This window comes from Lemur catta, chromosome 3 (assembly GCF_020740605.2).
Source record: "Lemur catta isolate mLemCat1 chromosome 3, mLemCat1.pri, whole genome shotgun sequence".
Classification (NCBI taxonomy): domain Eukaryota; kingdom Metazoa; phylum Chordata; class Mammalia; order Primates; family Lemuridae; genus Lemur; species Lemur catta.
Window position 1 is genome coordinate 51448759 of NC_059130.1, and position 27657 is coordinate 51476415.

The 27657-nt window shown below is 42.3% G+C and overlaps 1 protein-coding gene across 1 annotated transcript; it reads left to right on the plus strand.

Moving 5' to 3' along the window:
* Positions 1-27138, plus strand: CNN3 (calponin 3). The gene is made up of 7 exons (XM_045547484.1): positions 1-432; positions 20567-20688; positions 20901-20967; positions 21949-22086; positions 22435-22551; positions 24269-24415; positions 26025-27138. Exons 1-7 carry the CDS (start codon positions 376-378, stop codon positions 26364-26366), a joined length of 990 nt encoding a protein of 329 aa, XP_045403440.1. The 5' UTR covers positions 1-375; the 3' UTR covers positions 26367-27138.
* The last annotated feature ends 519 nt before the right edge of the window (positions 27139-27657 follow it).

Genomic DNA, 27657 nt, shown 5'->3' on the forward strand with positions numbered 1-27657 from the left:
CCTTCAATTGGCCACACCGGCCCCTCGCCGGGGAGGCGGGAGGAGGCGGGCCTCCATTGGTCGGGCTCGTCGGCCAATCCCCGAAGGCCTCGGGGAGGAGGTGGGGGCAGTGTGCGGGGAGCCGCGGAGTGGGCAGCGAGCGAGGCAGCCGGCGGGATTCCGGAGCGGACCGCGAGGCTCTGCGGGACCCAGTCGGACCGCGTCGCCGAGGGAGGCACTGCCAGCGCCCCGCCACCGCGACGGTGTCCTGCGCCGCCCAGAGGAGCTAGCTCCGAGCACCTCCCGCAGCGGTCACTCTTCGGGGCCGGGAGCGGGAAGCCGAGTGCCATAGACCCCCGGACCCGAGCGCAGCCTCGTCCCGCCGCCCGAACCACCATGACCCACTTCAACAAGGGCCCTTCCTACGGGCTCTCGGCCGAGGTCAAGAACAAGGTGCGCCCGGGCTCGGGCGGGCGGGGTCCCCGGGCGAGGGGGCGCTGGGACTGGGATGGCGCTGGGCCGTGCTTTCGCCCGCGCGCCTTGGCGGACCGTCTTCGCGGCGCGACGTGGAAGCGGCGCGAGTGTTGCCGCACGCTCCCGTCGCGTCCCGCCCTGGGCTCGGGGCCCCGGCTCCGGGGCGCTCTGCTGGCTTTGTTCCCGCTCGGTGGGCCGGGACTGGCGGCGGGCGGTGGGTTCCCGGCGCCTGGAATCCCGCAGCGTCGAGCTCTGTCTGCGGGGGCTGTTCGGTGTCTGCAGGACGGGTCCCTCCGGGAAGGGGGCGCTCCTGCGTGGTCATTCGCCCTTAGGCGGGGCGAGTCCGCGCGCCTGGGGACCCCGCGAGCAGCTGCCGCGGCCCCCGCCATCCGCCCCGGCCCAGGCTGCCGGCCCTGCGCCGCCTCCCACCTCAACCCCCGGCCAAATTCAGCAGCGAACGAAGTTAGGCGGTTACGTGGCTAACTCGGGCCCCTCATTGTTCCTAGCCTCCTTCAAAGGAGGGAGACCGCTGAGTGTCCCTTCGACCCCAGGGTCCTCGAGAGGAACGAGGGCCGGTCCCCGACCCTTCGAGGTTCGCGAGGCGCAGGGCCTGGGGGCGAATTGCTGCTGCTGCTGCGGAAAACGGAAACAAAGCCTGAGCGCGCCGCTGTGGGAGTTCCATCTGCTGTAGACTTGAGACTTTTCATAAAACACTGAGAAGTTTGTAGTACATTAGACTTTAACCATATCAAGGAGTATTTTTGTTGGGTTGCTTTTGTTTAGGGCTTATTTGCTGAGGCGGGTTGTAGTTTGGAGCGATTGGGATTTGGTGACGCTCAGCTTTGCCACTGAGCGTCAGAATGCGTTGGGTTTATCTTTGGGACTTTTGACCTGGGAAAGAGATGAGAGGCGTCCCCCTCCCCAAATCCTCTCCTTCCTTCCTCCCTCCCCGCATTCCAAGCCCATGACATCAGGGGTTTCTGGGGGGAGAGACCAGCCAATCGGCGCGGAACTGCGCACAGAACGCTCATTGTCTCCTTTCTGCTGTTCTGGCCAAAGCTCCACAAAGGAGGGCTGCTGTGGTTTAATTCCCGTTAACCTCCCGGGAGCCGAGGCGCGTCGGGATTGCCACCGCGCCGTCCGGCCGCTGGGAGAATGCGCTGGCATTGTCAGATCTGTAACATCCCAGCGCTGCGGGCGTAGGCGGCGTGACGTGAACTATGTAGAGGTAATGAAGCGCACCATGGTCAAACCCCAAAGGAGAGTCGTGGCTCTTGTATAGTCTACGCATCGTATCATAATTCAGTTGTTAATAGATTTTGAACAATCTTTGAAACAAGGAGTTGATTTTAGTCTTTATATCTAAAATTGGAATGTTTAGGTCCTTTGCCTTTTCAAATGTGCTACCCATATTAGAAAACAGTTTCCTAAACATTTTTAAAAAGAACAGAAAAGTGAGTGGTTTGTATATGATTTAGTACAAACTTCACCAACTGAAAATTTGTAGCAAAATATTTTTTCCCTTCCTTCCAAGGTTTAGAAAATGAGCTTTCGGAAGCCTTTCAGAGGAATCAGTAATACCCTGGCCTGGCTTGTGCACATTAATTGTAATTCGCCCCAGTGATTCTTGGCTGATAGCAGCTGAATCTCTTTACTACCTTTTGCATTGTAAATGAGGTACTGATAACTTTGGCAGTCCTTCAAGTGACTCACTTTTTTTGGATGCTAATATCCACGCTAATTTTCTTTTTGCTGACTAATGTAGCAGTTCTGCCCTTTCCCTCCTTAATATATTGAACACATCCAAGGAAATGCGTAGATTGAGGCTTAATCACTGTAATTATTATAAATGTTTAAAAACAGTAAAACCGTAGTTTTCAGAACCTTTGGAAAGACTGTAGGTTTATCCCTTTAAGCACCAAACCCATTTTTTAATAACCCATTTAATTTATGTGGTCCTTTCTTATACTGCCCTTTCACAGGAAGTCTTTTGATCTTAACAGCAGAGCAGTCCTGCAAGGTGGGGAGGATTGCTGGGATTATCCAACATCATTTACAGATCAGTACTCTGAAGCACAGAAAGGGTGTAATTTGCTCAAGGTCACAGAAGTTGGAATATTCTAAGATTTTTAACTCTAAAAGTGATGTCTTAGCTTAATGAAGTACTTAGAGATGTTCTTCTACACAAGTCACTATTGTCTGTCCCCTTCCCCCCATTTGTGCTATCCACCTGTCACTTGACATTGTGATTATTCATGTGATACTGTTTCTGATCTGTTCTGGGTTTGGAAATCAAATGTTACTAGGCCTTTGTATGAGATTTTTGCAGACAGGGTCTCACTCTGTCACCCAGGGCTATAGTGCAGTGGCATCATCATAGCTCACTGTAACCTCGAATGCCTGGGCTTAAGGGGGATCCTCCTGCCTCAGCTTTCCAAGTAGCTGGGACTACAGGTGTACGCCACCACGCCCAGCTTATTTTTCTATTTTTTGTAGAGACAGGGTTTCATTCTTGCTCAGGCTGGTGTCGAACTCCTGGCCTCAAGCAGTCTTACTGCCTGGGCCTCCCAAAGTGCTAGGATTACAGGTATGAGCCACCATGCCCGGCTGAGATACTGAATTTTGACTAAGGCTTAGGACTGCAGAGTGAAGGGTAGATATATGGAAATGTGAACTTCAACTTTGCTTGGTTTGACACTTTTTGTTTCCTTCTTGTTTTTTTCTTTATGTGTTGCATAATTGATATTGATATGTTGCTTGAATGCTAGATTCCCCTGTCCCCCTTAAACCTCATTTACCAAGTGAAAGAAGTATAAATGTCCTGGGGAGGCATTGTGGAGTAGACCTGGGGGTCTAGCATATGTGGTTTCTAGTTCCCCTCTGCCACTTACAGCCTTGTATGATGCTGGGCAAGTTATTTGACATGGTTTCCTACTCTGTAAAATGGGGGAAAATAATAGTTACCACCTCCAAACACTGTGTTGTGGAGATGTGTCTGGCTTACAGTAAGTACTTGATGACTTAGTGTTATATTTCTTTGATTTGTATGTCCCTGCCTCTTTAAGTATTCAATTGGTACTAATAGGTTTTGGTCTTTTTATACTCTAGCTATGAAAGCAGTTCATCAACAAATTGAGGAAGTCTTTGACCGTAAATACTTTTAATCAGTGAAATTTCCAGGAAAAATCTTTAAGGCATTAAGGAGATTATAATATATGGCCAAACACACAAACTTACTGTTTTTAAAATAGGCAAGAAGATGTTTGAAAACAGCCTAAAAAATTAGAATCAGCCTGGAACCTATGAACAAAGTCTCTTTAATAACAATCAAAGAAAAAAATGACCCCAAAGGATCAATAACTTGCAGTCTACCAAAAAACGTAAGAAAGTAGAAGGGCCAGGGAAAACACAGACGCTGGTGTAGATGGTTCAGTGGAGTATGGAAACACTCATGAGGTAATGGGCCTGCAGGTATTCACAGGGTGAGCCAGGCCCTTGAATCCATCTTGGGAATGCAAATGAGAAGGGAAACAGCTCTGTGCCTCATACGCCATGAAAAAACATAACAGGTCCTCAAGGGAAGCACAGCATTTCCTTGACTCTGAACAAAATGCTGGAGTCAGGGTAGTTTCCCCTGAAGTTGAGGATGCAAGGAAGCATGTCTTCACCAGACTTAGAGCAGATGCTTCAGGGAACTTTTGTATAGGTCTCAGGGAAAGTAGAAGAAATAAATTGACAGGTGGGATAGGGAGGCAGGGAACTGAAATAATCTTACCTTGGTATGTTTTTTGGGAGGAAGCTAATTGAAATATTAAGAAGAATGGAATTGGAATGCACATTCTTACAGTCTTCTGCTCTCATAGAATGTCTGATTTGAGCAAAGTAGCTTCTCACGGAGTCTTTTTGGTTACAAAATGGTCTTCCTCAACACCTAAAAACCATTTTGGAAAACTTATTACTAAAATCTTTGAAGAGTAAATGAAACAATCATATAGTAATAATTAGGTAGGACCCAGTACCTCATGAGGTCCTCCCACCTTGTCTGCCCAGTGCCCTTTGGACAAGAAGCTGCTCTAAGGGCACCTCTGATAAGAGTAACCTACAAGTTATACCCTAGGTGGTCTGCTTTGTCTTGCTACTAGGGCACCTGAATCTTGGTAAAAATGTGTAGGTGGGTTTAGATTTTTTTTTTTTTACCTTTAATATTTAGAAATAAGTTTTTAATTAAAAACTTTTGGATTATTATCTCTCTCTTCCTACCAGAGATAAGGATCTGTATCTTATTCACTGATGTATCTCAAGATCTAATTTTAGAATACAGTTTGGCACATAGTAGATGCTCAATAAATATTTGTTGATTTAATGAATGTATCCATCAGAAATAGACTTTGCTATCTCTAGAAATTAGAGATTGGAAATTAACCCTGTTAAAGTACTTTACATAAGAGAATTCTGTAGTGCAAGTGTGATATTTTTTAAGGATGAGGTGATTATTATAGTTCCTTTTTCTTAAGCAGTTTGTTTTATTAATGTTACATTGAAAACTTTCACTAAGGTAATTCCTGCTTTGCTGCTGATTTGGGCATTATCTGTTAAGGAATACATTTGGGCACATTCTTTCTTTAGACTCCCAAGTTAGGAAGGAATGCTGGAGGTGCCCTCTGCAAGGCTTTGTCCAATGCCTGCATTTCCCTGAATAGCATTGGAAAAGTGGCCATTCAGCTGGGCCAGGGGCTTTCCTCCTGGTAGTGACTGGCCATTACTATTTGTTTGCTTTAGTTTTTGTTTTCATGTCTTGATCAAAACAGATAAAGAAGATACACTTTGCTGAAATGAAAAGATGTACCATGCTTCCTCTTTAAAATGCTAAGCTTTATTTACTCCAGATTTGTTTGTTTGTTTGTTTGAGACAGGGTTCCGCTCTGTCACCCAGGCTAGAGTGCAGTGGTGTCATCATAGTTCACTGCAAACTCAAACTCCTAGGCTCAAGTGATCCTCTTGGCTCACCCTCCTGAGTAGCTGGGACTAGAGGCGCACACCACCAAAGCCGGCTGATTTTTTTCTATTTTTGGTAGAGACAGGGTCTTGCTCTTGCTCTTGCTCTTGCTCAGGCTTACTCCTGAGTTTTAATGAGGATCATTATCAGCTCACTGTCCCATGACCTACAGCTTTTTACACTCCTCCACTTGTGGAAGTTGTACTATCTGTCTCTAGCCAGATTTAGATTTCAAAAATTAGCTTGACAGTGATGACATTGCTAAGACTGTCATCAACCAGAGGTATATCCTTTTTTTCCCTATGTCTGTTTCCCTTCCAGTTTGAGACATGAGAGTTAGTGTTTCCTGCCCCTGCTGCCCGCAACAATGAAGTGCATCCTGAGCCATGATTAATATTTTCTGTGACATAAGAAAAGGAAACACAATTGGGTGGTCTTGGTTTTTCAGCCTGTCACTGCCAATATATCCAGGAGAGTGAGGAAGTGCTCTATCTTCTCAGTATGACCAGGTGGTGGTGGGAGGAAGCTTGTCTTTAGAATTTTTAGCAAGTTCTGTTTTATTCTAGGCATTAGCCTCCAATAGCATATACCGTGTGCATTGGTTCTCCTTAACTCTGAACTCATTTTATAGCCATCAGTGGGCTCCTAACTGTTACTCATATGTACTTGTACCCTCAGATTTTTGTTAAGGATTTCTAGAGCCTGTGGATAAATCCAGTTTGTTTGTGGAGACTGAAGCTTATACAATTTTGGGGTCCTCATTACTGAAAACACAAAAATACCTTGCTAGCTTTGTAAAAACATATGACCATGTGAACCCTTGTGAACTTGAAGATGTCCCAGTAGCTGTCATCCAAGGTTCTTGTCAGGGAGAAAGTAGAACCTAGTGGTTAAGAACGTGGAGCGTGGAGACTGGGTTGGAATCTTAATTCTGGTTCCAAACAGACTCTAATCTATAGAATCTTAAATTTTACCGTGGACTTCAGCAAGTGACTTAACCTGTCTGCCTCGTTTGTAAAATGGGGATATTGTAACACCTTTCCAAGGTTGTTGGAAGAAAGAATTAAGATAGATAATCCATGTAAAGTGTTTAGAATAATGCCTGGAACCAAAAGTCCATGTCATATAAATATTAGCCATTGTTCCATGTTGCTGGCTGGTTCTCTGCTGATTAGGCTCGGTTTTGTGTCACTTGTGAGCTTTCTTCACAAAGCAGTCGTGCCCTGTTTAGTTCCTGTGTCGAGTGTGATCTGTAATACGCCCCAGAGTCTTTACCCCAGACTGAAGTCCCAGGTCCCTATCCCCACTCTGTTCTGTCCATGTTGCCCTCAGGGGCCAGGCCTTTCTTTCCAGTCATGGTGGTATTCTGCTTTTTCTGCCTACGAGGTAGATTCCTTTTAAATAAGATACATCTTTTGATTTCAGATAGAGCTCCTATTTCTCCACAGCTGACTGGTTAACATATTTACCTTCAGGTGTTTGAATTTTGCTTGTCATGAGAGGCCTTACGTGTAAGTCTTGTTATGAACGCAGTGCCGAGACCTGTGTGAGGCAAGTCTGTGAGCAGAGAAGAGTGATTCTTAGTTTTCCCCCACAAGGTAGGCAGGGGACTTCCTCAATGTCTTCCCCACCCCAGGACCAGGAAGCTTCAGGGCGTGGGTATTGTATCTGCAGTGGAGGGCCAGGGATTGGGGACGTGAATTTGGAGAAAAGAGGAGGTCTTTTGTGCTTGGAAAGACTCTTCTGGGTAACTCATAAACTAAGCATTTACGATTATTTCCCCTTTCTCTCCCCAAGAATTTTCCAGGGGATACTAGTGGTGGAGTGGCTGCATGGGACGGGTTATGGCTCCAGCATTGTTTCTTCCCCTCTCCCCTCCCAAATGCCTGGACACTGATCTTTCTCCGTTATCCCCAGCTTCTCAGCCCTCCTTAGTGAAACGCAGGCTCCACGCATGGGTAGAGAGTGTGTGTGCTTTATTATTGCACTTTTCTCTCTCTCCTTTTGTTTCTTGTGGGAGGAAATAGGAGAGAAAATAATCAATACCATGTGTGGTAAGTCTCCCTCATGCTGTTGGTTAATTCAAACATGTGATCTTACTTTGAATGCAAAAATAGCCACAGCAATCATATTATACTTCTAATCCAGTATAGAAATTATATGTACATTCGGCATCATATTGCAAGCTTGCTGGGCTCCCTGGACCTTGGCAGCTGAGCCGGAACCCTAGGGCTGCTCGAGAGCCCACATATGGCCAGATGCCTTCCCCTGAATGGTCTCATTCTCTGGTCTGAAGACTGGGGTGTATTTGTTCCTGGTTTTTCCTAATCTTTCTTTGGAGACCTGGAGGTTATATTTTAAAACCCCACATCCTCGACCTCACCCTGCTCACACACACACAAACACACACACACACAGAGGTGCATACTTTGCCAGCCAGGTTTTCATTTCTAATTTTCTTCTTCTCTGAGCTTGACTTTTTCCCCCTTCTTTTTCTTCTTTCCACCGTTTCCTGCAGTTGATCTTACAGCTCCTTCCGAAACACCCATGTGGCAGAAGACTACTCTTTATAGGGGCCAGTGGAAGAGTTAAAGTATTTTTAGTCAGAGACATCTCTGCCAAATATCTTATTATGAACTTTTGAACCATACTGGCAACGCCCTTTGAGACTACAGATTCCCGTGGGCTGGGTTGGATCAATGCTGTCTTTGGTGGGCAGTATATTCGTATATGTCAGTCTGACACAGTGATATTGGTAGTGGGTACTTTCGGATATATTCCCACTTCTCTGAGAGTTAAGAGGACTTTACGTTAAGCCAGAGCTAAGCACTTGCAGGAAGGTAGCATAGTGGCCGTGCTAAGACTGTGTATAGTATAGAGAGTTCCTGTCTCTCAGCTTGGTCAGAGTATAGTGGGGAGACCATCCAGTGGTGCGAAAGGCTTCAGCTTTGGAGCTAGATTTGAGTCCAAATCCCTGCTGAACCCACAAGTCCTCTCTGCATGAAGTCAGCACATCTACCTTAGGGTGCCATCTTCCTTGCTTAGGAGAACTTCTTCTCTTTATGCAAACAGTCCCCAAATAAAAGTAAAGAAGTGAAAGTATCCTGTATCCCATACCCCTACCCCAACCACTTGCACTGCTTTGAATATCATTCAGCCATTTTAGAAACTGGATTATATCTATTGTATGCATTTCCATTATTTACTCACTGTTTCCCTACTGTCAGATATTTCCTTTAAAGCACTTGTGTGGAAAAGTGCATAACTTTTGACCTAACATCTAAACGTATGTTAGGTATTGCCAAATTGCTCTCTAAAAACATTAGTTCCTACCAGTGATATGAAAGAGAAGGAGGAGCTCCTTGGTGTTACAGAAGTCACTTGCTTTAGTTCTTCATACCAAGTCATGCATGGCCAACACCTGCGATCCCTCCTCCATCTCTCACCCCCACCAGCCTCAGGTGGGAGTTGGCCGTGGGATGAGGCTCTGGTGTGGGGAGAGGGTATCTCTTTCACACATTATTTAGTAAGTAGTTTTTTAAATAGAAAGCTTAGGCAGCAACAAAATGATCTCTTACAAAATGGCAATCAAATCACATCAAATAATTGGTTTTTAGTGATATATTGAATTTAAAGGAGGAAATCCTTCCAGTATCTGCATAGGAATGGCTAGCAAAGCATAGACAGAAGGATAGGGGTTGACATTTATTGAGTTCTTACAATTTATGTGAATTAACTCATTGACTCTTCCAGCAACCCTCTGATGTAAGTGCTATTAATGATCTTTGGTTTACAGGTAAAGAAACTGAAGCAGAGGAAACTTGATGCTTGGTGGAGGTGGGATTCTAACCCAAGCTTCCAGTTTCCAGAGCCCATGCTCCTAATCATTTTACTCTGAGGCCAGAGCTCAGGAAGAATTGGCGTCTTTCAAGGGGAAGAGGAGAAGGGTGCCAAGAGGGCAGGCCAGAGCAAAAAGTCCCAGGACAATATCCTTTAACAAGAAGCTGCAGGAGGAGAGATTGCCGGGGCCTCCAGGAAAACGCTGCAGCAAGGCCAGGACAAGGACTGGAAACTGGCCACTGGATTTGGCCACTGAGAGGTCACTGGTGACCTTTTGAGAGATCATCTTCAGTAGAGCAAATTTCCAGGGTTTAGAAGGGAGTACTAAGTGAGGAAATGGAGAGGCTTGGCATGAAATAAAAGAGAAACAGGGCAGTGTTTGAGGCTGGCAGCAGGTTCAATCAAAGGATTGCTTGTTGCAGAAAAGATGGGGTAGCCTGTGCCACTGATGGGCTGAGCAAAGGGGAGGGCTCAGGACAGGTGGTGGGTGGGAGCAGAGCCGCAGAGCAGGGAGGGTTCGCGTGAAAGAAGGGGCCAGGCTGGGAAGGGAAAGGCGGAGGACTGTGAAAGCAGAGCACTGCTGTGGGTCACACGGCTTCTTTTCCCTTGCTGCTGCTGTTACTCTTATCATGTGAATAGGGGTGTTACTTTGCTCCTGACCTTGTTCTGGAGCCACTGACGTCTGATGGTGAAGGGCGCAGGAATAGGAAGAGGTGGTCCAGGCTAAGGCCTGTGTATGGAACACACACTGTTGATTCCTGCTTCTCTGCTGCTGCCTGCTGAGGCCTCTTTGCAGCCCACGCACGTGTTTGCTCTCCTCATTCTCTTGGCCCTTGATCTGGAAGGGATGGAAGGTTGGGTTTATTTTGTTCATGCCTGGTCGTCGATAGCAAACCTTTACTACGTAATCTCCAAGACACCTATGTGTTGGGGCATAGCACTCTGGTGGAAGATGCAGTGCTTCCAGGGGAATTTATTTTCTCTCTTTCGTGCTCTCAGATTGCACTGCAATCATGTAAAATATGGAGTAGCCTTGACCGCGACTGTGGAGATCCCCGTGCCCTCATCACAAGGTCCTCTCAGGCTTCAGGACTGGAGAGGGGAACCATGTTTAGATTGACTTTCTTTTAAGGAGCTCTGCATCTTGTAGTTGATTATTTCCCTTTTTGTCTTGGTACAGAAGCAGCTTGGGCTCCAGTTTGCATATAGCCATCTTTGGTGGCATTTGTGTAGGACTTGGTGGCATGCAGGTGTTTGAACCTTACCTCTGACTTCATCATTTTTCATACTTCCCCATTAAAGCAAAGTGAACCAAACGCCTCAAAGGGTCTCAAAAGGTATCATATATCTTTGTATGCAATTTCATGAGGCACAGTAAATTTTTAAAAAAAAAAGAAATGGGAAATTCCATCCTACTTTTTAATGGTAATGTCATATCCTCTCATTTTCTTGGGGGAACGAAAGTGGTGCTGTCTTACACAGTTAATATATCTGTAAGACTCCTATGAAATCTCACTAACCAGCATCTATCCCACATTTAAAATGAGGTGCTTCCACTATGTTCGTAGCTGGTTGTGAAAAGCCATCCCTCTCAAATGGACAGACTCCACTGTAGTGAGCAAAAAAGGCACTCAATCCGAGATCTAGCTCTGGGTTTCTGAGAGGAGCTCCAGGTTTACCGTGGGCAGACTGGAGTGCTGGGATCCCATTTCCCTTGGGCTCCTTTCCCACGGTGTCCCTCCGGTGCTCACGGTAGGGGAGCGTGTGGTGTTTGACTCTTTTGGGGTTGGCAGATGGGAGCCCTGGATGAATGTGGTCAGTGCTCTGGGAGTGAGGACGGTTTCCCAGGTCAGTGGAGGCCAGTTCCTTCTTGGAGCAATACCTTTAACTTCCAGGCCAGTGATGTTGAGGTGGATTCCATGCCTTCCTCAGCTGAGACGCATGCTGTGAAGTGAACTTGCTGAAGAGTTGATAGTGGGTATATGTCCCAAAACTACAGAAAAGTTGCTGCCACAATGTCCCTGTGATTATGGAAAAGGAAAAGATAATTTTTTAGTGTTACCATGTGACTGACTCGGAGGTTATTTTGGAGGCATCTAGAGTCCTGATGAAGAGACAAGTGCTTGAAAATCTGGGCAGCAGCAGAGAGCTGATACCTGCCAGTGCTCTGACGAGTCTGGCAGGCTCTTAAATATTCTGGACAAAACAAAAACTTGAAAAACATCTGGGTTTTCATCTCTTTTACCTATGGGGCTTCAGCTAAGATCCCCTTCCAGAATAATCTCTACAGATCTCTAAAATTCAAGACCCAGTGAGAGAACGTTCCCCAGAAGCCCTCTTGTGGGCCGTCTTCCTGCCCCGCTTCCTTGGCACTCACGTGGTACCTTTCCACTCCTGCTTGCTTTAGTCCATCTCCCTGGAATTTCTATGTATGTATCCTGGGTCTGCCCTCAGTGTGTCACCCAGGGTAATCCACTCCCTCTTCTATGTGACTTCCATCTAAGTATTTAGGCGGTAGCCAGACTGTTTCTCCTAAACCCCAGTGTCCGTTCTAGGTCAAAGAAAGCCACCCCTGGCTAGCCAGTTGCTCCTAATAGGCAGTGTATGATTTTTCTGATCCTTTCACCATTCAGTTTGCTCCTTCTACAAACTGATGTCAGTTTGTCAGTGTCCCCTTTCAGAATGCATCACTCACAATTGATCATAGTAATGCCACAAATACATTTAGCCTACCAGACTACAGGGGATTATTAACTAACTTCCTTTGTTTAGCTACAAAGCATTAACTCCTGTTTTAATCAATGTAATAACCTGGTGAGGTAGACGAGGTATCTCCATGTAGAAGGATTCTAATCCTTTCACAAGTTGATTTCCCTCCCTATAAAGTAGGTGATAATTGTGGAAGGTTTGGGGGCTCACATACTCCTTTCATACCCGTTTCTTGTAAATAATGCTTTCTGTGGCTACCTTATGAGGTTGTTGTGATTCAAACCAATAAGCTAAACAATGCTATTTCATAAAGAATTGTAAATTTATGCAGACCAAGATAGCATTGCCTTTTATAGGGAGAGAATTTTTTAGTTTGGACTTACTCATTGAATATGTAAGTGCTCGTTCTAGAATTTTGGGGCAGGATTTTACATATATCTTGAATATTTATTAAGCTAAGTAAGATCTTTCTGACTCCCAATTTCTTTAATAAGTACACTGAATAGTTTCCAAATTATTAATGACCAAAACAGAGGAGAACAAATCTAAATCTAAGCCTTGAGGTACACATCACTACAGGCTCCTTCTGCCTTGATGGTAGATAAGCACAGTGAGCATGGTGTTCCTTCTGACTGGACCATACTTCTTGGGTTGCTAAACTGGACTTAAGGAGTGCCGTAGACCTAGGGACTTTTTTTTTTTTCTGAGACAGAGTCTTGCTCTGTCACCTGGGCTAGAGTGCTGTGGCATCAGCCTAGCTCCCAGCAACCTCAAACTCCTAGGCTCAAGCAATCCTCCTGCCTCAGCTCCTGAGTAGCTGGAACTACAGGTGTGCACCATCAAGCCCAGCTAATTTTTTTTTATTTTTAGTAGAGACAGCGTCTCACTCGTGCTCGGGGTGGTCTCAAACTTCTGAGCTCAAGTGATCCTCACGCCTCAGCCTCTCAGAGTGCTAGGATTACAGGCTTGAGCCACCAGGCCCAGCCTCACATAGGGACTTTTATCAGAAAGTAAAGCAAGTATGTCCCTAGTGGTCCATCTAAGATTACTAGATCGGGAGATCAAGGAGATGTGACATCATGAAAACCAGCAGCATTCAGATGCAGATGTCTCTCTGTAACAAGACCGATCTTCAGATCTGAGGCAGTTCCCTAGTCTGGTAATACTATCAGTGGGTGAAAAATCACTTGTCAAGTACCCACTGTGCACCAGGGGTGGGTGTTCGGGGTATAAAGATGAACAAGAGCATGTCCTGCCCTCAAGGATAGTATGTGGGCAGGTGTTCTTGGACATGCCTTGTTACCACTCGGCTCCCAGTGGTGACTGCCCTTCCCCCCAAGTGCTTGCACACTGTCACTGGGAGTCCACTCCAAGAGGACAGCTTCAGCCAGTAATAGAGAGACCCGTGCTTTTTGGGTGGAGGTGAGGAGGGAATGAGCCTGTCTCTAGGTTCTTGTTACTACTGTTAGCCAAGGTTTCTCTCACAAGAGCTGTTCACTATGCACATCGTTGTTATTTCTGAGTCTAGATTCTTCTGGGAATGTAGCTTCCATACTTATGCCCTCTGTATTTAAATTTGAACTTTCAAAATCCACTTTTAACTATGTATGTGCTAAACTTTACAGTCTGAAGGTCATTTTCTACACAGAGAAGACAGGATTGACATTGTTCTGCATTTTTCCTACCATTTTCTGCATTTGTACTATTTACTTTTGGCACTGGACCAACTCCTCTTTAGTTGTTTTTGTGTTTGTTTGTTTTGAGACAGGATTTCACTCTGTTACCTTGACTAGAGTGCAGTAGTCTCACCATGCCCAGCTAATTTTTCTAACTTTTAAAGAAAAGAAGTCTCACTCTTCCTCAGGCTGGTCTTGAACTCCTGAGCTCAAGCAATCCTCCCACCTCAGCCTCCCAGAGTGCTAGGATTACAGGCCTGAGCCACCGAGCCTGGCCCTCTTTAATTATTTTTAAAGCTTTAATTCTTGTCAGTTTCACAGCATTTGTGCACTGAGTCATATGTCTTTGTATTTATCTGACTGTACGTATTTGGAGGGAAAAAATTGTGCTGGTGCCACATGCTGGTACCTTGATTTGAAGATCCGGCTGTACCTCTGAGAGAAGGGCCCGGCTTTAAAATGCTCTTAGACTTCACTCCTGTTTACCTGAGGTGAGCATGATTTTCCTTGGCTTTTGAATGTCTAGTCATTCCCCATCAAATCTTTAGCAAGTTCACATCATAGAATGAGTCTGATATTCTGTAGTGACCTTGAGGAAGGCATGCAATCTATCTTGACATCATTGTCCCAAATGTAAAGTGATTTTCTCTAGGATTCCCCTTCCTACCTCCCATAAGATGCATACCTGCTTTGTAAACAATAGTTATTAATACTTTATCCTTTTCATCAACAAACTGAAAAGGAATGAGAACTTGGGGTGCAGTGACATTCTAAGTAGAGACAAGAGGTTTCGCAGACAGGCAGGAGTGAGCATGGGGAAGAGCAGAGATGGGTGTGGGCAGTGGTGAAGGCCGGCATCCCAGACGCGCCTGTCTGCAGCGGGCTTTCTGTCCCATTGCAGTGAGGTTTGGTTAACAGAGAGTTCTGGTACCCTGTACAGAAATAACCCCTGATATAAATGGAGGGCGTTCATTCTGTGCTGGGCCACTTTCCTATGGAACAGGCTTTGCCCTTACAGTGGTCCTGGAAGGAAGGAGACCACCTGCAAGAAATGGGGTGACCTGGGTTAGGTTCCTTATCTAGGTCACACTAGAATTGGGAGTTCAGTGTTTTGAAGTTTTTGAAGTTTGATTTCAAAGTATGTGATCTTTAGTACATATTTATGGGATCCATTGGGGGGAGATTTCAGGTAGGTGAAAAATGTTGCACCCCATTCCTTGTCCTTGCATGAGGTATCAAGAATGGCAAGTGATAACGGAAAGGAAGGGAAGGAGGCGTCTTGAGATTTAGGCTGAGATTTAGGCGGAAATCTGGTTTCTATTTTAAGGCTGTGGTAGTCCCTATTGTTCTATTCTCCCTTTATTTTAAACACTCTACATGTGTGTGTGTGTGTATTTTTGCAGACATCTTTAACACATCTTACTTGACATTTGTCTCTTTCCTCTAGAATGTAAACTGTTGGGGCAGGAACGTTGCCTCTGAACTGTGCGTGGTATACACTAGCAATCTGAGTGAAGGACAGAAAGGAGTAAGGGAGAAAGAAGGTGAAAGAAGAATCCAAGAAACACACAGGGAACACTTGAAAGAGAAGCTGACATTGAATATGATTTTACTTAGAGAGTTTGGGGTAGTGCTAGATTATTCTAGTGGTTTGAAACAGGGAGCCAATGAGAATTCAAGCATAGCTGAAATTTGGGAGACCGTTGTAACCACCAGGGACAGTATTCTGGAATTGTCTACTTACAGGTTTTCACAAGCTCTGTGATAAGAATGTATTTTGAGAGGGAATATATGTGAAAGACAAGTCTTCATTCTTCAGTGGACTCTAGAATATCCCTGGGTGTGATTGGGGCCGCCAGACAGTTCTTGTACACGACTATCATCACTGTACCTCATGACAAGTGCACCCTTTTCTTTTTTCCAAATTGTACTTGGGCTCCCTGTTACACTGAGAAGCACCATAAATAAAACAGTGCAGGGATCATGCTCTTGGGTCAGTTGGGATGTTTTTGAAGCTCAGTCTCCCTTTTTTGAGGATTCTTTAGAAAACTTCTCAGACTTCAGAGCCAGGAAGGGCTTGGCTGTTTCTGCAGCTGGTGGGCTTTTGTCTGATCTGTGAGGAAGTGTGGGCCCCTGGGGGCTGGTGCTTCTGCAGGGAAGCTTGGTCTAGTGCTGCTGTAGACGTGACTAGCCGTGATACTCATGCATGGGGTCTGCAAGAAGAATTGGCTGGAGGATAGGTGCTCATCCCTGGGAAGAGAGGTGAAGAGAGACTTGAACATTTTAGTTTATCTCAGTGTTTATCTTTGTTTTCATTGTCATGTTCCCCAACAGTCAATTTAGGCATTTTCCTCAATTGCCTCCTGTCCCCTGCAAGAGTTAATACAAAGGAATAAGATTTTATTAGGTAGGGTTGAACTTTGGAGGTCCTAAGTTTTTGTAATGTCTAAGATATTTTTCACCATCCCCCCTAAGAAGCGGTTTTCACCCCTTTGGGGGCAGTATATCACCCTTGTTGAGAATGCATGCCCTACATACTAATGGACCGTTGAATTAAAAATAAAAGAGTATTATTTTAGAACTGCAAAAGAAAGTGAAGACTAAAGAAAGGTCATGCAACTAGAAAGGATTGGTTTGCATTTGAACTAAAGGGTGACTCCAAACTGGTGCTCTTAGTAATTCTGAGAGAGCCCCGGGGATAAGACCTGACCCAGGCACAGGAAGATGAAGAGGCGCATTTGAAGCCGCCCCGAGGAAGGAGGAATGAGAGCAGAGCATGTACAGCACTGAATGGGAGGGAGGATGATCAACCATATCAAATGCCCTGGAAAGTTAGCTGTCATTTTCTCAGCATTTTGATTGTATTTGGTAAGAGCGATGTTGGTGAGCTTTGGTGAGCAGCCTCCGGTAGTTGTGCCCAGACGCCTTGGCCCCTGGCTCGCTTGCACGCGTACTTGGACGCGGACAGGCTTGTAAGCACTGCTTGGGGGGATGTGTGTGTGTTTAGGAAAGGAACGGTGGGCATGTGAGGAGAGGGGCTGCTGTGGATTTGAAGGAACCAGACAGAAAGTCTGCGGAAGGTCAAGTAAAATACATCTTGAAGAACAAAGAAAATGATGTTTATAAACAACTTGGAAGAGTGATTTTTCAGTAAATTAGAGTGAAATTTCCATGAGGTATTAATGAGATAAGATTAAGTAATTTTTTTAAGCTTTCGTTTGTTGTGAGTAAGAAAATGTCAGGATTTTCTGCCTGGTGTTCAGAAATTAAAGCTTCTTAGATGAAAATAGTAAATCATATTTATTGGTCAAAGATGACTTTTTAAAATTGCTCTCCATCCCCTGATTTAAAAAAAAAGATAATATTGTTTAGCTGGCTTGGCTACAAAAAGCTCACTTATTAGAAAAATATTAGCAGTATTTGTGTAGAAAAGGAAAACCCTAAGTCAAAACCAACACTTATTTGATGTGGATGCATTCCTAGTTTAATTTTTAGTTGATCATGTGGGGGCCTTGAGTTTTGTATGTAATGTATTCTTATGCATTTCTTCTGTGCACATGGTATTATGGTAAGACCCAGACAACATCACCTGTCCAGAGCCCCACCCCACAACCATTCCTTGCTAGAGCCAGGAGTTGAACCCATGTCCATCTGACTCCAGTGTTTAATTCTTCTGTCTCATCACTTCCTTGATGAGAACTGTCAAAGGAGAAGATGAAAACTCCTTACTGGGATCTACTAGGATATTTCACGTTAGTGATATTTGCAGCCACTTTGTGGTTTGAGGCATGGTGCTGAATCTGTTTGACACATATCGAACAAAGGAAACATAAATATGCTTTTATGTTTTTCTGGTTAAATAATAATTCGTCTCATTCATCATAAGAATTATCACCATCCTGCAAAAATCCCCAAACTCCCTCCAATATAATTTCATCTCTGTATCTGAAAAAACAAAGAGAAAATATCTCTTCATGTTTTTTGATGATTGACCAAAATTATGTAGGAAGGGACCTGGTGCATTCATTGAATTCCGCCTTCCTCTTGTGTAGACAGGAGTTGGGTCAGGAGAAGTTAGATGAATTAACCTGGGGCCCATGGCGAAGATAGGTGAACAGGCTTGGAGCCAAGGCTGAACTCGTCTTACCCTCACATAGTACATTTTTCTTCAGATTCATCAAAATGCATCTCCTAGTTGACAGTGCCTTCACTTGTGAAAAAAATATAACTCTCAATTAGAATTTGCTTCCCATAGCTAATGCTTAAGGACTACTATTTCCTCCTCTTCTTTTTTCCTATCCTCTTCTGTATCCCCACCTCCAATTTACAGAGAATTTTTCTAGCCACCTAGAATAAGACTCCAGTGTGAAAATATAATCAAGACTTTAAAAGCCTGTCTACCAATTTAATATTTATTCCATTTTCTAATGGTGCCATGTATAAATGGATTTATGTGATATGTTGGAGGAGACACATCATCCGAGAATATTTGAGTTATAATAGGAGTAATGATTATTTCCTGCTTTCCAGGGACAAGCTGTGTCTCTGCGGCGAAAGCTTCCAGCATCTTTATCTCCTCCCTCCCTCTTCCCCTCTCCAGAAGCTCACAACCTAAACTGGCAGGAAATAAAAATAGACGTGTGTTTTTCAGGGAGTGGGGCTCCAAGGGGACAGTAATCACCATGCATTAGGTAGCTTTACATTGTACCTAAAATTGTCTTTTATAAACTAACCTCCAGACCAAATATGATCTATGAAACATTGCACAGTGTTAGTTATCTTAATATAAAAATATAAGCTCATTGGATTTCCTTTTGTAATTCTGGTAAATCTATAGTTTAAATACATTATCTACTATTCTCTCAAAGCTGTAGAGCCATTTCTCTAACTTAGGGCAGGGGGTGCAAAGGACCAAGAATTGTGCTCACCCTAAATGGCAGAATAATTAGTGAAATCATTTGCCTTCTCTCAGTGAAAGCAGAAGCCTCACCCCTTGGTGGTGGGGAGTAGGAGAGGGTCACTGAAAGTAGTGTAAGGAAGGAGTGGTCTAATTATGAGCCTCAGTAGCTCAGGCTCAGGTCAGGTCATGGTGAGCCTGCAAGAGGGGAACATGGAATGTAGACTTTTCCACTTATTTGAGCTGGGAAATGGAATCTTTTTGCCACCTTGAAAAGTATAAAAGGCTGTTGACAGATTTGAAAAGGATCAAGTGCGACAGTTTGTGTGTTTAAGACTCAGCACAGGTTTTCTCTGTTGGGTGCCTTAAAGGCAAGCTGGACAGTTTCTCCCTTGTCTGTCCAGATCCTGCTGACCCACAGTTCTCTCTTGGAAAGGACCTGGATGCAGCCCGAGCTCCTGTGCTCTGCACCAGGAACCCAGGGAATTCCGCACGGTTGTGCTTGGTTCAGTGCAGACTAGAACTTGAAGGACCTCCTTGTGACTGAAATGTCATGATGCCATTTCATTTCTTTCAGTATCTAATCCTAATTATGTCTTATGGACAGCAAATGTTTTTACCGTTCATTTCCATGTCTAGCAATGCTGTCTGTAGTTGATTCCCAAGCTCATGGTCTCTATCCCCTGGGCATTTATGTAGACCTGGCATTTTCACTTGTGCTGAATGAGAAGACAGATGATGCATTAGCTTTCCTTGTTCCCAGCTGTGCTCATCGTAATACCTCTGACTGACCAGACCCTTTACAGACTCCAGGACAAGGAAGAGCTTAAGAACTTGAACATGTGATTTTTAACAACATTTTGTTTAATTTTTATTTGAATTCTTTAAAAAATTGAGGCCTGTGAAGCACCACGTGTACTCACCAATTGGTATTAACTGATCAACACTTAAGTGCACATATAGTAATAACATTCATGAGGTGTTGGGCAGATGGGAGGGGGGATGGGTATATTCACACCTAATGGGTGTGGTGCACACTGTCTGGGGAATGGACACGCTTGAAGCTCTGACTTGGGTGCGGCAAAGGCAATATATGTAGCCTAAACATTTGTACCCCTGTAATATGCTGAAATAAATTTAACAAAAATTGAGGCCTGTGGTCTTCTTCTTATGAAGAGATCTCTCAAAACTTATGTATAGCGATTAGTTTTAGCATGTTTAACACCATAGCATCTGTTTGTAAGTTGCCTTTATTGTAGAATTCTGCGAGTAAAAAGTTAATGGATTTTTTTTTTTTAGTTTTAGTAAATGTTTGAGTGTCAGACACAATGCTAGGTACTAAGAATCCAAAAGTAAATTAAATGTTTTTTCTTCCTGTAAGGAGTCTAATAAGATATAGACCATGTAAACAGAATTTCAATATTGTACTGTAAGTACAATAATTAGTACTGAGGAAAGTGTGTGGGTGTTTGTGTTTAATATATAGTATGTATTTGGCTGAATAGAAGGCAAACACCAGAACTTTCCAGGCAACAAAACTATTGGAATGATATGTCTTGGCCAGTTGAGATACTTTGTGAAATAGTTTTTCATGTGTCAGAATCCTCTCCCCATCTCTTTTGGAATAGGGTGATTAATGACTTAATCTTTAAAGTCTTGGCTGGTGCCATATTATAATACACTATTAAATCCTTGTCACACTGCCTATGTGTCACAAATGGGAGTCTGTCTTGTCTTGATGGTTATTTTCTCTTTCTCAGTCCCACCTTTTCTCCATGTGCTGTTCAAAATTTTGTATGACCCTGTCTTCACCAAAAATGTGTCAGTACCGAAGTAGTAACAGTTGATTAAGTTCCCCATCAACCCCCATTGAGTGTAATTTACTGCCTGTCACAGCTGTGGCCTTCATGGATAACGAAAGCAGAGCATGTTGTGAGTCAGCAGTTTTTGATGCTTTAGTGAAATCCTTCTAAAGTTAGTTAACTTGTATTTCAGATTGCTTCCAAGTATGATCATCAGGCTGAAGAAGATCTTCGCAATTGGATAGAGGAGGTGACAGGCATGAGCATCGGCACCAACTTCCAGCTGGGCCTAAAGGATGGCATCATCCTCTGCGAGTGAGTAGCAGCCCCACATGTCTGTCTCTGCCCTTCCGTCCTGTCCACGGGCTTCTGTCTTACTCCCCTTCCCGTTCCAGGGAGTCAGACCTTGATATTCTGCATGTGTGTTTAGTGCTTTCCTTTACTGATGTTCAGGAACCAACTTTGTATTCCAATCCTTGTTTTTGTGTGACCAATACATAAGGCATCTCTCATATTTTTCTTTTCAGACTCATAAACAAGCTGCAGCCAGGCTCAGTGAAGAAGGTCAATGAGTCCTCGTTAAACTGGCCTCAGGTAACAGCCAAACCAACAACCTCCGGTTCTAGTTGGTTACTTTTTATGTCGTGAAAACTTGATTTCAGGTTTGGTTTGTTTTTTTATTTTTTTGACTGCAGTTTTAAAGTGGACATTTATTTGAGCAGAAATTTGTTCACATGGCTATGTTTAATTTTTTGGTCATTTTTAAAAAATGGTTCCATAATTACTTATTGAACTAGTTCTGTAATTATTAGGTATTTAGCTTAGAAGTTTCCTATATTTAGTCTGTCTACTTTGAGAAAGGATTTAACGCAGCTTACACAGAGAAATACAACCCAGACCATAAGGATAAACAGGGGAAAAGCAAGGCACTTAACTAATGGTTGACTTTGAATGCTGTGTCAGATAGAATCTTACTCATGAATGTGTATGATTAAGTAAAATTGGGTATTTATTTGGTCTTGAGTATGTGTTTTGAGCTACGAGAGAATGAGCATTTAGTAACTATACATTTATTTTAAAATTAAAACACAATTATTTATTCATTTTAAAGGAAAAATATAATTATTAAAACTGATTAAGTTAAACACTATATTTTTCTAGCAGATCATGAAAGAAACACAAGCCAGAAGTATACAGTTACATATTTTCTTACTATGAATTATTTATTAACATGAGTAATTATGTACCTTTTGACAAAGAAAATTCCAGGCCTGGATAGCTTTGACACAGAATTCTTAAAAATTGTATAAGGAAGATCTTGCCCTTAGAAAGCTGAAAAAACTTAACTGCTTAAAAATATGAAGACCATTACGTGACCTCCATTTAGAAGTACACTCTCTTTTCACTCTTTCCTTTTCCAGAGAGAGCTGTGTGTAGTGTGTATTTGGTGAAGAATCTCTGCCAGGTAGCTTTCTGTCTGCCATCTTGTAACTAGTCATGAAGACTTACAATCCTTAAATATTATGAATGTCAATATTTAGCTGCAAAAGTTATATTACTCATTTTTCTTTATAGTTGGAGAATATTGGCAACTTTATTAAAGCTATTCAGGCTTATGGGATGAAGCCACATGACATATTTGAAGCAAATGATCTTTTTGAGAATGGAAACATGACCCAGGTTCAGACTACTCTAGTGGCTCTCGCAGGTCTGGTACGTATGTGTCTTTAATGGTTGGTTAAAAAGTCCCTCCCAGTTGGTGATGAATTGTGTCATTGCTCTCCCATGGGGGGGCTGTCATTTCTGTAATTATCAGCTTTGTGGAAAGGCTGCTGACATCACCACCTCACACTAGATAGCTTAATTAGAACACTCACATTTCAAAGGGTACGGTGTATTACTGAATAGCCGTAAATATTTTTCACTTCTTATTTGGGTCTTAACCTAATGAAGCCTTCGTCTTTAGACATACCATTTCTTTGTTGTTTCTTCTGTGAAACTCTGTTGGCAAGATGTCTATTTCAATGTTGCTTTTCATTTAGTGTGCATGTTTCTGTCTAGGCTAAAACAAAAGGATTCCATACAACCATTGACATTGGCGTTAAGTATGCAGAAAAACAAACGAGACGTTTTGATGAAGGAAAATTAAAAGCTGGCCAAAGTGTAATTGGTTTGCAGGTAAGTATGTGGTGTTGCTTATTCAATACTTACGTAATATCATTACTTTTCTCCATGCAAACTGTTAACTCTCTCCTAAGAATAAATAGAAGTACTATAATGTAGATTTTTAGGATAAATATGTGGTTTATACAGTTTATATCTAGTTAAAGCTCGCGAGATGGTGATGATAATGATGGCTTTAGAAGAAACCTCAGGCAGGCCACCTGACTTGACAATTGTTTCTCCAGGAAATGAAAAAAATTTTTTTAATCATATTGTCTTTTTTTTTTTTTTTTAAGAAAATGCACTTTATAAATTCATAAATGTTATTGACCAAATGAGGCAATTTTACAAAACCTTAATGCCAAAGTCATTTATTTACACTAGTAAAGCATGATATAGCCCCAAGCTCTATTAGAATTTGTCAGTTTAATGCTTCAGAAATACATAATTCAGATGTTTTCTTCCTCTTCACATTGTTCCCCTGGAGAATGTCACAAAAACATCTTTGCTAAAAGTTCTGTGAACTTTCCTCTCTGATACTGGCTTGATACAGTGCCCCTCTCAACCATGAGGTAGAGGGGCACTTATTTTTATGCAGTATAAAATTGTATCAGTGGTGAGAAATTGGAAACCAGAATTTCCAAACAGTAGTCAGTTGGGTAAATTATAACTCCATAAAAGGAACATGTGATGTAAAAATGATACACTAGAGTTTGAAAAGATAGGTTAAGGGGGAAGAAAATCAGGTATCAGGTCATAAAATACTGTAGTCAGTGTGTGGTTTTTTTTTAAATTAAAAAATGCACATTTTTGTATGTATATATATTTATATGTGTGTGCATCCATTGATGTACACAGACATAAGGTAAAAACTCTAGTGGGATATTCACAAATATTGACAGCAAATGTCTAGATGGTAGTATTGCAATGAATTGCTGATATATGTTTTCTAAGTCTTCTTAATGAACAGGTTTTACTTTTAGTAATAAAGGTTTTCATTAATAAATCATAGTTTTAACAGAAAAGGTCCAGCAGTGGAAACATGTCCCTAACCAGTAGAACAGGGTGTACTGGTCAGTCCTGAAGCCATAATTGTTCTCAACAGGGAAGAGAAGTTAATTATTGTTCCTCTGAATGTGGCTGAGTTCAGATTCCTTATTCTGCCTTTCTCTGGCTCTGTCCAGTCATCAGAGAGTTGGAGGAATAAAGTGTGGTTCTGTTCCCATGAAAATGTTAGTGATTTTGAAACTTAAGCCCTTATTAAGCTCCCAGAGAGACACCTGGCATTGGCTTTCACATTTTATATAAAACATGAGTAGAATGGCATATTGCCTGGCCTAAAATTGCTTCTGGCCATTTAAATGACTGAAGTGAGTACCTTTTAATTTGGTTATCTGTGCTATAGAGAGTAAGGGGAAAGAGTAGTGGAGGAAGTTATTCATAATTCTGCCACTGTAATAACTTAGTGTGTCCACCCATCTGTTCATGTGTGCATGTATGTGTATGATTAATTGTGCTGTGAGGTTTTATGTACAGTGAATTTTTTGAAAATATTTTTAAGTTAGCACTTGGAATTTGTTTGTAAACGCGTAAAGTTTGTAGTTAACCGAAGTTTCGGCACCTGTCAGTTTCACCCCTTCTGTCTTTTTAGTAGCAGAGAAAGTTTTGTGTTGTGTTGTGTATATTGTTGATATCTGATAATTAATGCTGATTTTATTTTTTAACTTAAAAGATGGGAACCAACAAATGTGCCAGCCAGGCAGGTATGACAGCCTATGGGACTAGGAGGCATCTTTATGATCCCAAAATGCAAACTGACAAACCTTTTGACCAGACCACGATTAGTCTGCAGATGGGCACTAACAAAGGAGCCAGCCAGGTAAGCAATACCTTTTTATACTTGCAGCAAAGAGTACAAAAGGGCTGTTTTAAGTTAGCACTTACTAACTAAAAGTTTAAAGAGGGTATTTTTTGTATAGTTTATTTAGAGTATATTCCTTCAGGAAAGTAGATTTTTCCAGGAAAGCAAAAGAATCAAAGGACCTTTTCTGTAGCAACAAAAGTATGGTGTGGGCTGGGTGCGGTGGCTCACCCCTGTGATCCTAGCACTCTGTAATCCTAGCACTCTGGGAGGCTGAGGCAGAAGGATTGCTTGAGGCCAGGAGTTCAAGACCAGCCTGAGCAAGAGCAAGATTCTGTCTCTGCAAAAAATAGAAAAATTAGCCTGGTGTGGTGGTGCTCACCTGTAGCTATTCATGAGGCTGAGGCAGGAGATTGTGCCCAGGAGTTTGAGTTGCAGTGTGCTATGATGATGCACTCTAGCTGGGGCCACAGAGGAACAGTATCTCCAAAAAAGAAAGAAAGAAAGAAGGTGTGGCTTATGGGGTTTTTTTTGGCAGTTAGAATAGCTGACCTTTCTACCTAACCAGAAGGAAAAAAGATAACATTTATGACAGTGTTCTTGCTCCAAAATCCAAGTAAAAGAGTGCTCATTTAAATACTGACTTTTTTTTAAAGGAGACCTTAATTAAGTTGGTAGGTAAAATTATCTGTGTTCTACTAAGAACTGTTTAGCATTCCTATTAAACATGTCAATAAAAGTAGATGGAAATGCAACACGGTGAAAATACCAGTATTCCAACACCGTATCTAAAATAGAATTTCCTAGATAACCAGCACCTTGGAAAGGGGGGTTCTATATCCATTTGAGAGCAGACAGGTCTCACATCCAATAAGAGTGGGGATAAGGTTTGAAAAACATTTTCTTAATCCCCCCAAGGTGAGATTTATTGTTTGTCTTTTATGAACATGTCCTGCCAGGTGTGGCATCGTATCTCTCATAGCTGCCACTCAAGTTTGCTTTTTTACCCACTTTTAATCTGTAAGTGTGTACTTGACGTAAGTGGAGAAATGAAGTATGAGCTACTGTACTCTGAAAAAGAGGGGAGTAGCTGTTCTTAAGGGGCTGGCTCTTCTGTATCTCAGAGCCTTTTAAAAAGACTGAAGTCTTTAAGTTTTGCTCAGCATACTTTTTGTTGACTATATTAAAAGCTTTTGAAATTGGTAACCTGGATAGTGTATATGGTCATAATGGGCATTCAAATGTAACTTTTAGGTGTGCCAGCATTATGCTTTGTTTTGACATTTTTTTATGTCTCATCCTTTCCTAAATCCAAAGGAGCCAGCATTGTCTCCATTTTGCATATGAGAAACTCAAAACTAACAGTAAGTTAGCTTGTTTGAGGCTACATAGCAATTTTATAGCAGAACAAGGATTTGAAGGAAGGCCTGACTATCTTGAAAGCCAATGAATATTGCTTCATACAAGTGATTCCATATCAGGATATTTTGGTTAAACTATCTTTACCCCTGAACGAAATGAAAGTTATTATATTAGTGTTCGTATTCAATGTGAGTTTTGTAATTTATAAAATATTCACAAGAGTAGATTCCAGTGTTTTAACTTTTATACTGTGTTTTAATACCAGGCAGGGATGTTGGCACCGGGTACCAGAAGAGACATCTATGACCAGAAGCTCACATTACAACCAGTGGACAACTCGACAATTTCTCTACAGATGGGAACCAACAAAGTTGCTTCCCAGAAAGGAATGAGTGTATATGGGCTTGGGCGGCAAGTATATGATCCCAAATACTGTGCTGCTCCGACAGAACCTGTCATTCACAATGGAAGCCAAGGAACAGGAACGAATGGGTCGGAAATCAGTGATAGTGATTATCAGGCAGAATACCCAGATGAATATCATGGCGAGTACCCCGATGACTACCCCAGAGAATACCAGTATGGCGACCAAGGCATTGATTATTAGATGCACGCAGAGGAGCCCAGTATTTAGTCCATTGTTTTTATTCAGTGAGAACCAAGCTAGCCTTGAGTAATTTTTATCTTGTCTTCCTAAAACACTATTATGCTTATTGTACCTAATAAAAGAAATTGCCTTACATACATTCCTTTTTCCTTTTTCTGCCTCTTCCCTAAATAGTTGCCTTTTAGTGCTGTAACAGTTAAATCCTACAGCATAACCAATAATTTGCGTATGAAGTAAAAAGGAATACTGTGAAAGGGGAGTACTCTTGTACAGCCAATTCTTTTATTAAAGATCTATGCATTTTTACAATCTTAAACTGGTATTTTCAAACAATAGGAAACTTTTTTTTTTTTTTTACAGTTTAGTGTATCTGGTTCGTACATGGAAGACTAAACTCATGCTTATTACTAAATGCGGTCTTTGCCAATTAAATATAAGATGCAGCATTTTTTAGAAATTTACATATGGATGTTTCTACAGTATTGTTTGCTAATTTTTAAATAAAGTCATGATCAGTGTGCATTTGTGATTATATGTGTACTCATTCTCTTACCTAAGCTGACAAGGTCTTTTCAGAGTGGTGTTTCTAAAGGAGCATGTACAAAAATGGCCTGCAGACATTTAGGTCTGGGTGGTGCGTTTGCTCTTCCTGTTTGTGCCAATGTATCGATGTAGAGTTGCTCTGTTTTCTTCAACTGTATTTATTGCTGCATTTCTCAGCATAAACTTATCCCATTGTATTTTTTATAAATAAATATTTTTTTTGAACATTCATATGAACCACAGGCTGATTATTTTCTGACTAGCTTCTAGATAGGAAGAGTCAGATTTTTTTTAAAAACTATTTCCCCACATACTGTTATAAAGTAACGTCATTTTACTTAATCCACACAACCTGCACTCTGCTTAAGAGAGTGAGGCTCAGAAAAACGAAGGGACTTGCCCAATGCACGTAATACGGATTCAAGTCAGTATCTGACCCTTGTTTATTTCACTGTGACTTGGCTGCCTCAAATTCATCTTTAATTCAACTTGGAATAATCTTAAAATCGTCTTCAGGGATATTGATAGGAACAGTAGGGAATTTTATACACATATCCTAGGGTGAATAAATATGAGTAGGAAACATACTGGATCAGGAATAGGATGTGCTGTTTGATAATAAGCTAGGGTGTGTAGTAAAAACCTTCAGTCATGACAGAGAAAAGGTCAGTTAAATGTAATGGAAAAAATGCAGTCAGTAAAAGAAAATTGGTAACTCACACAGTGACATTGTCTCAGCCAAAAGATT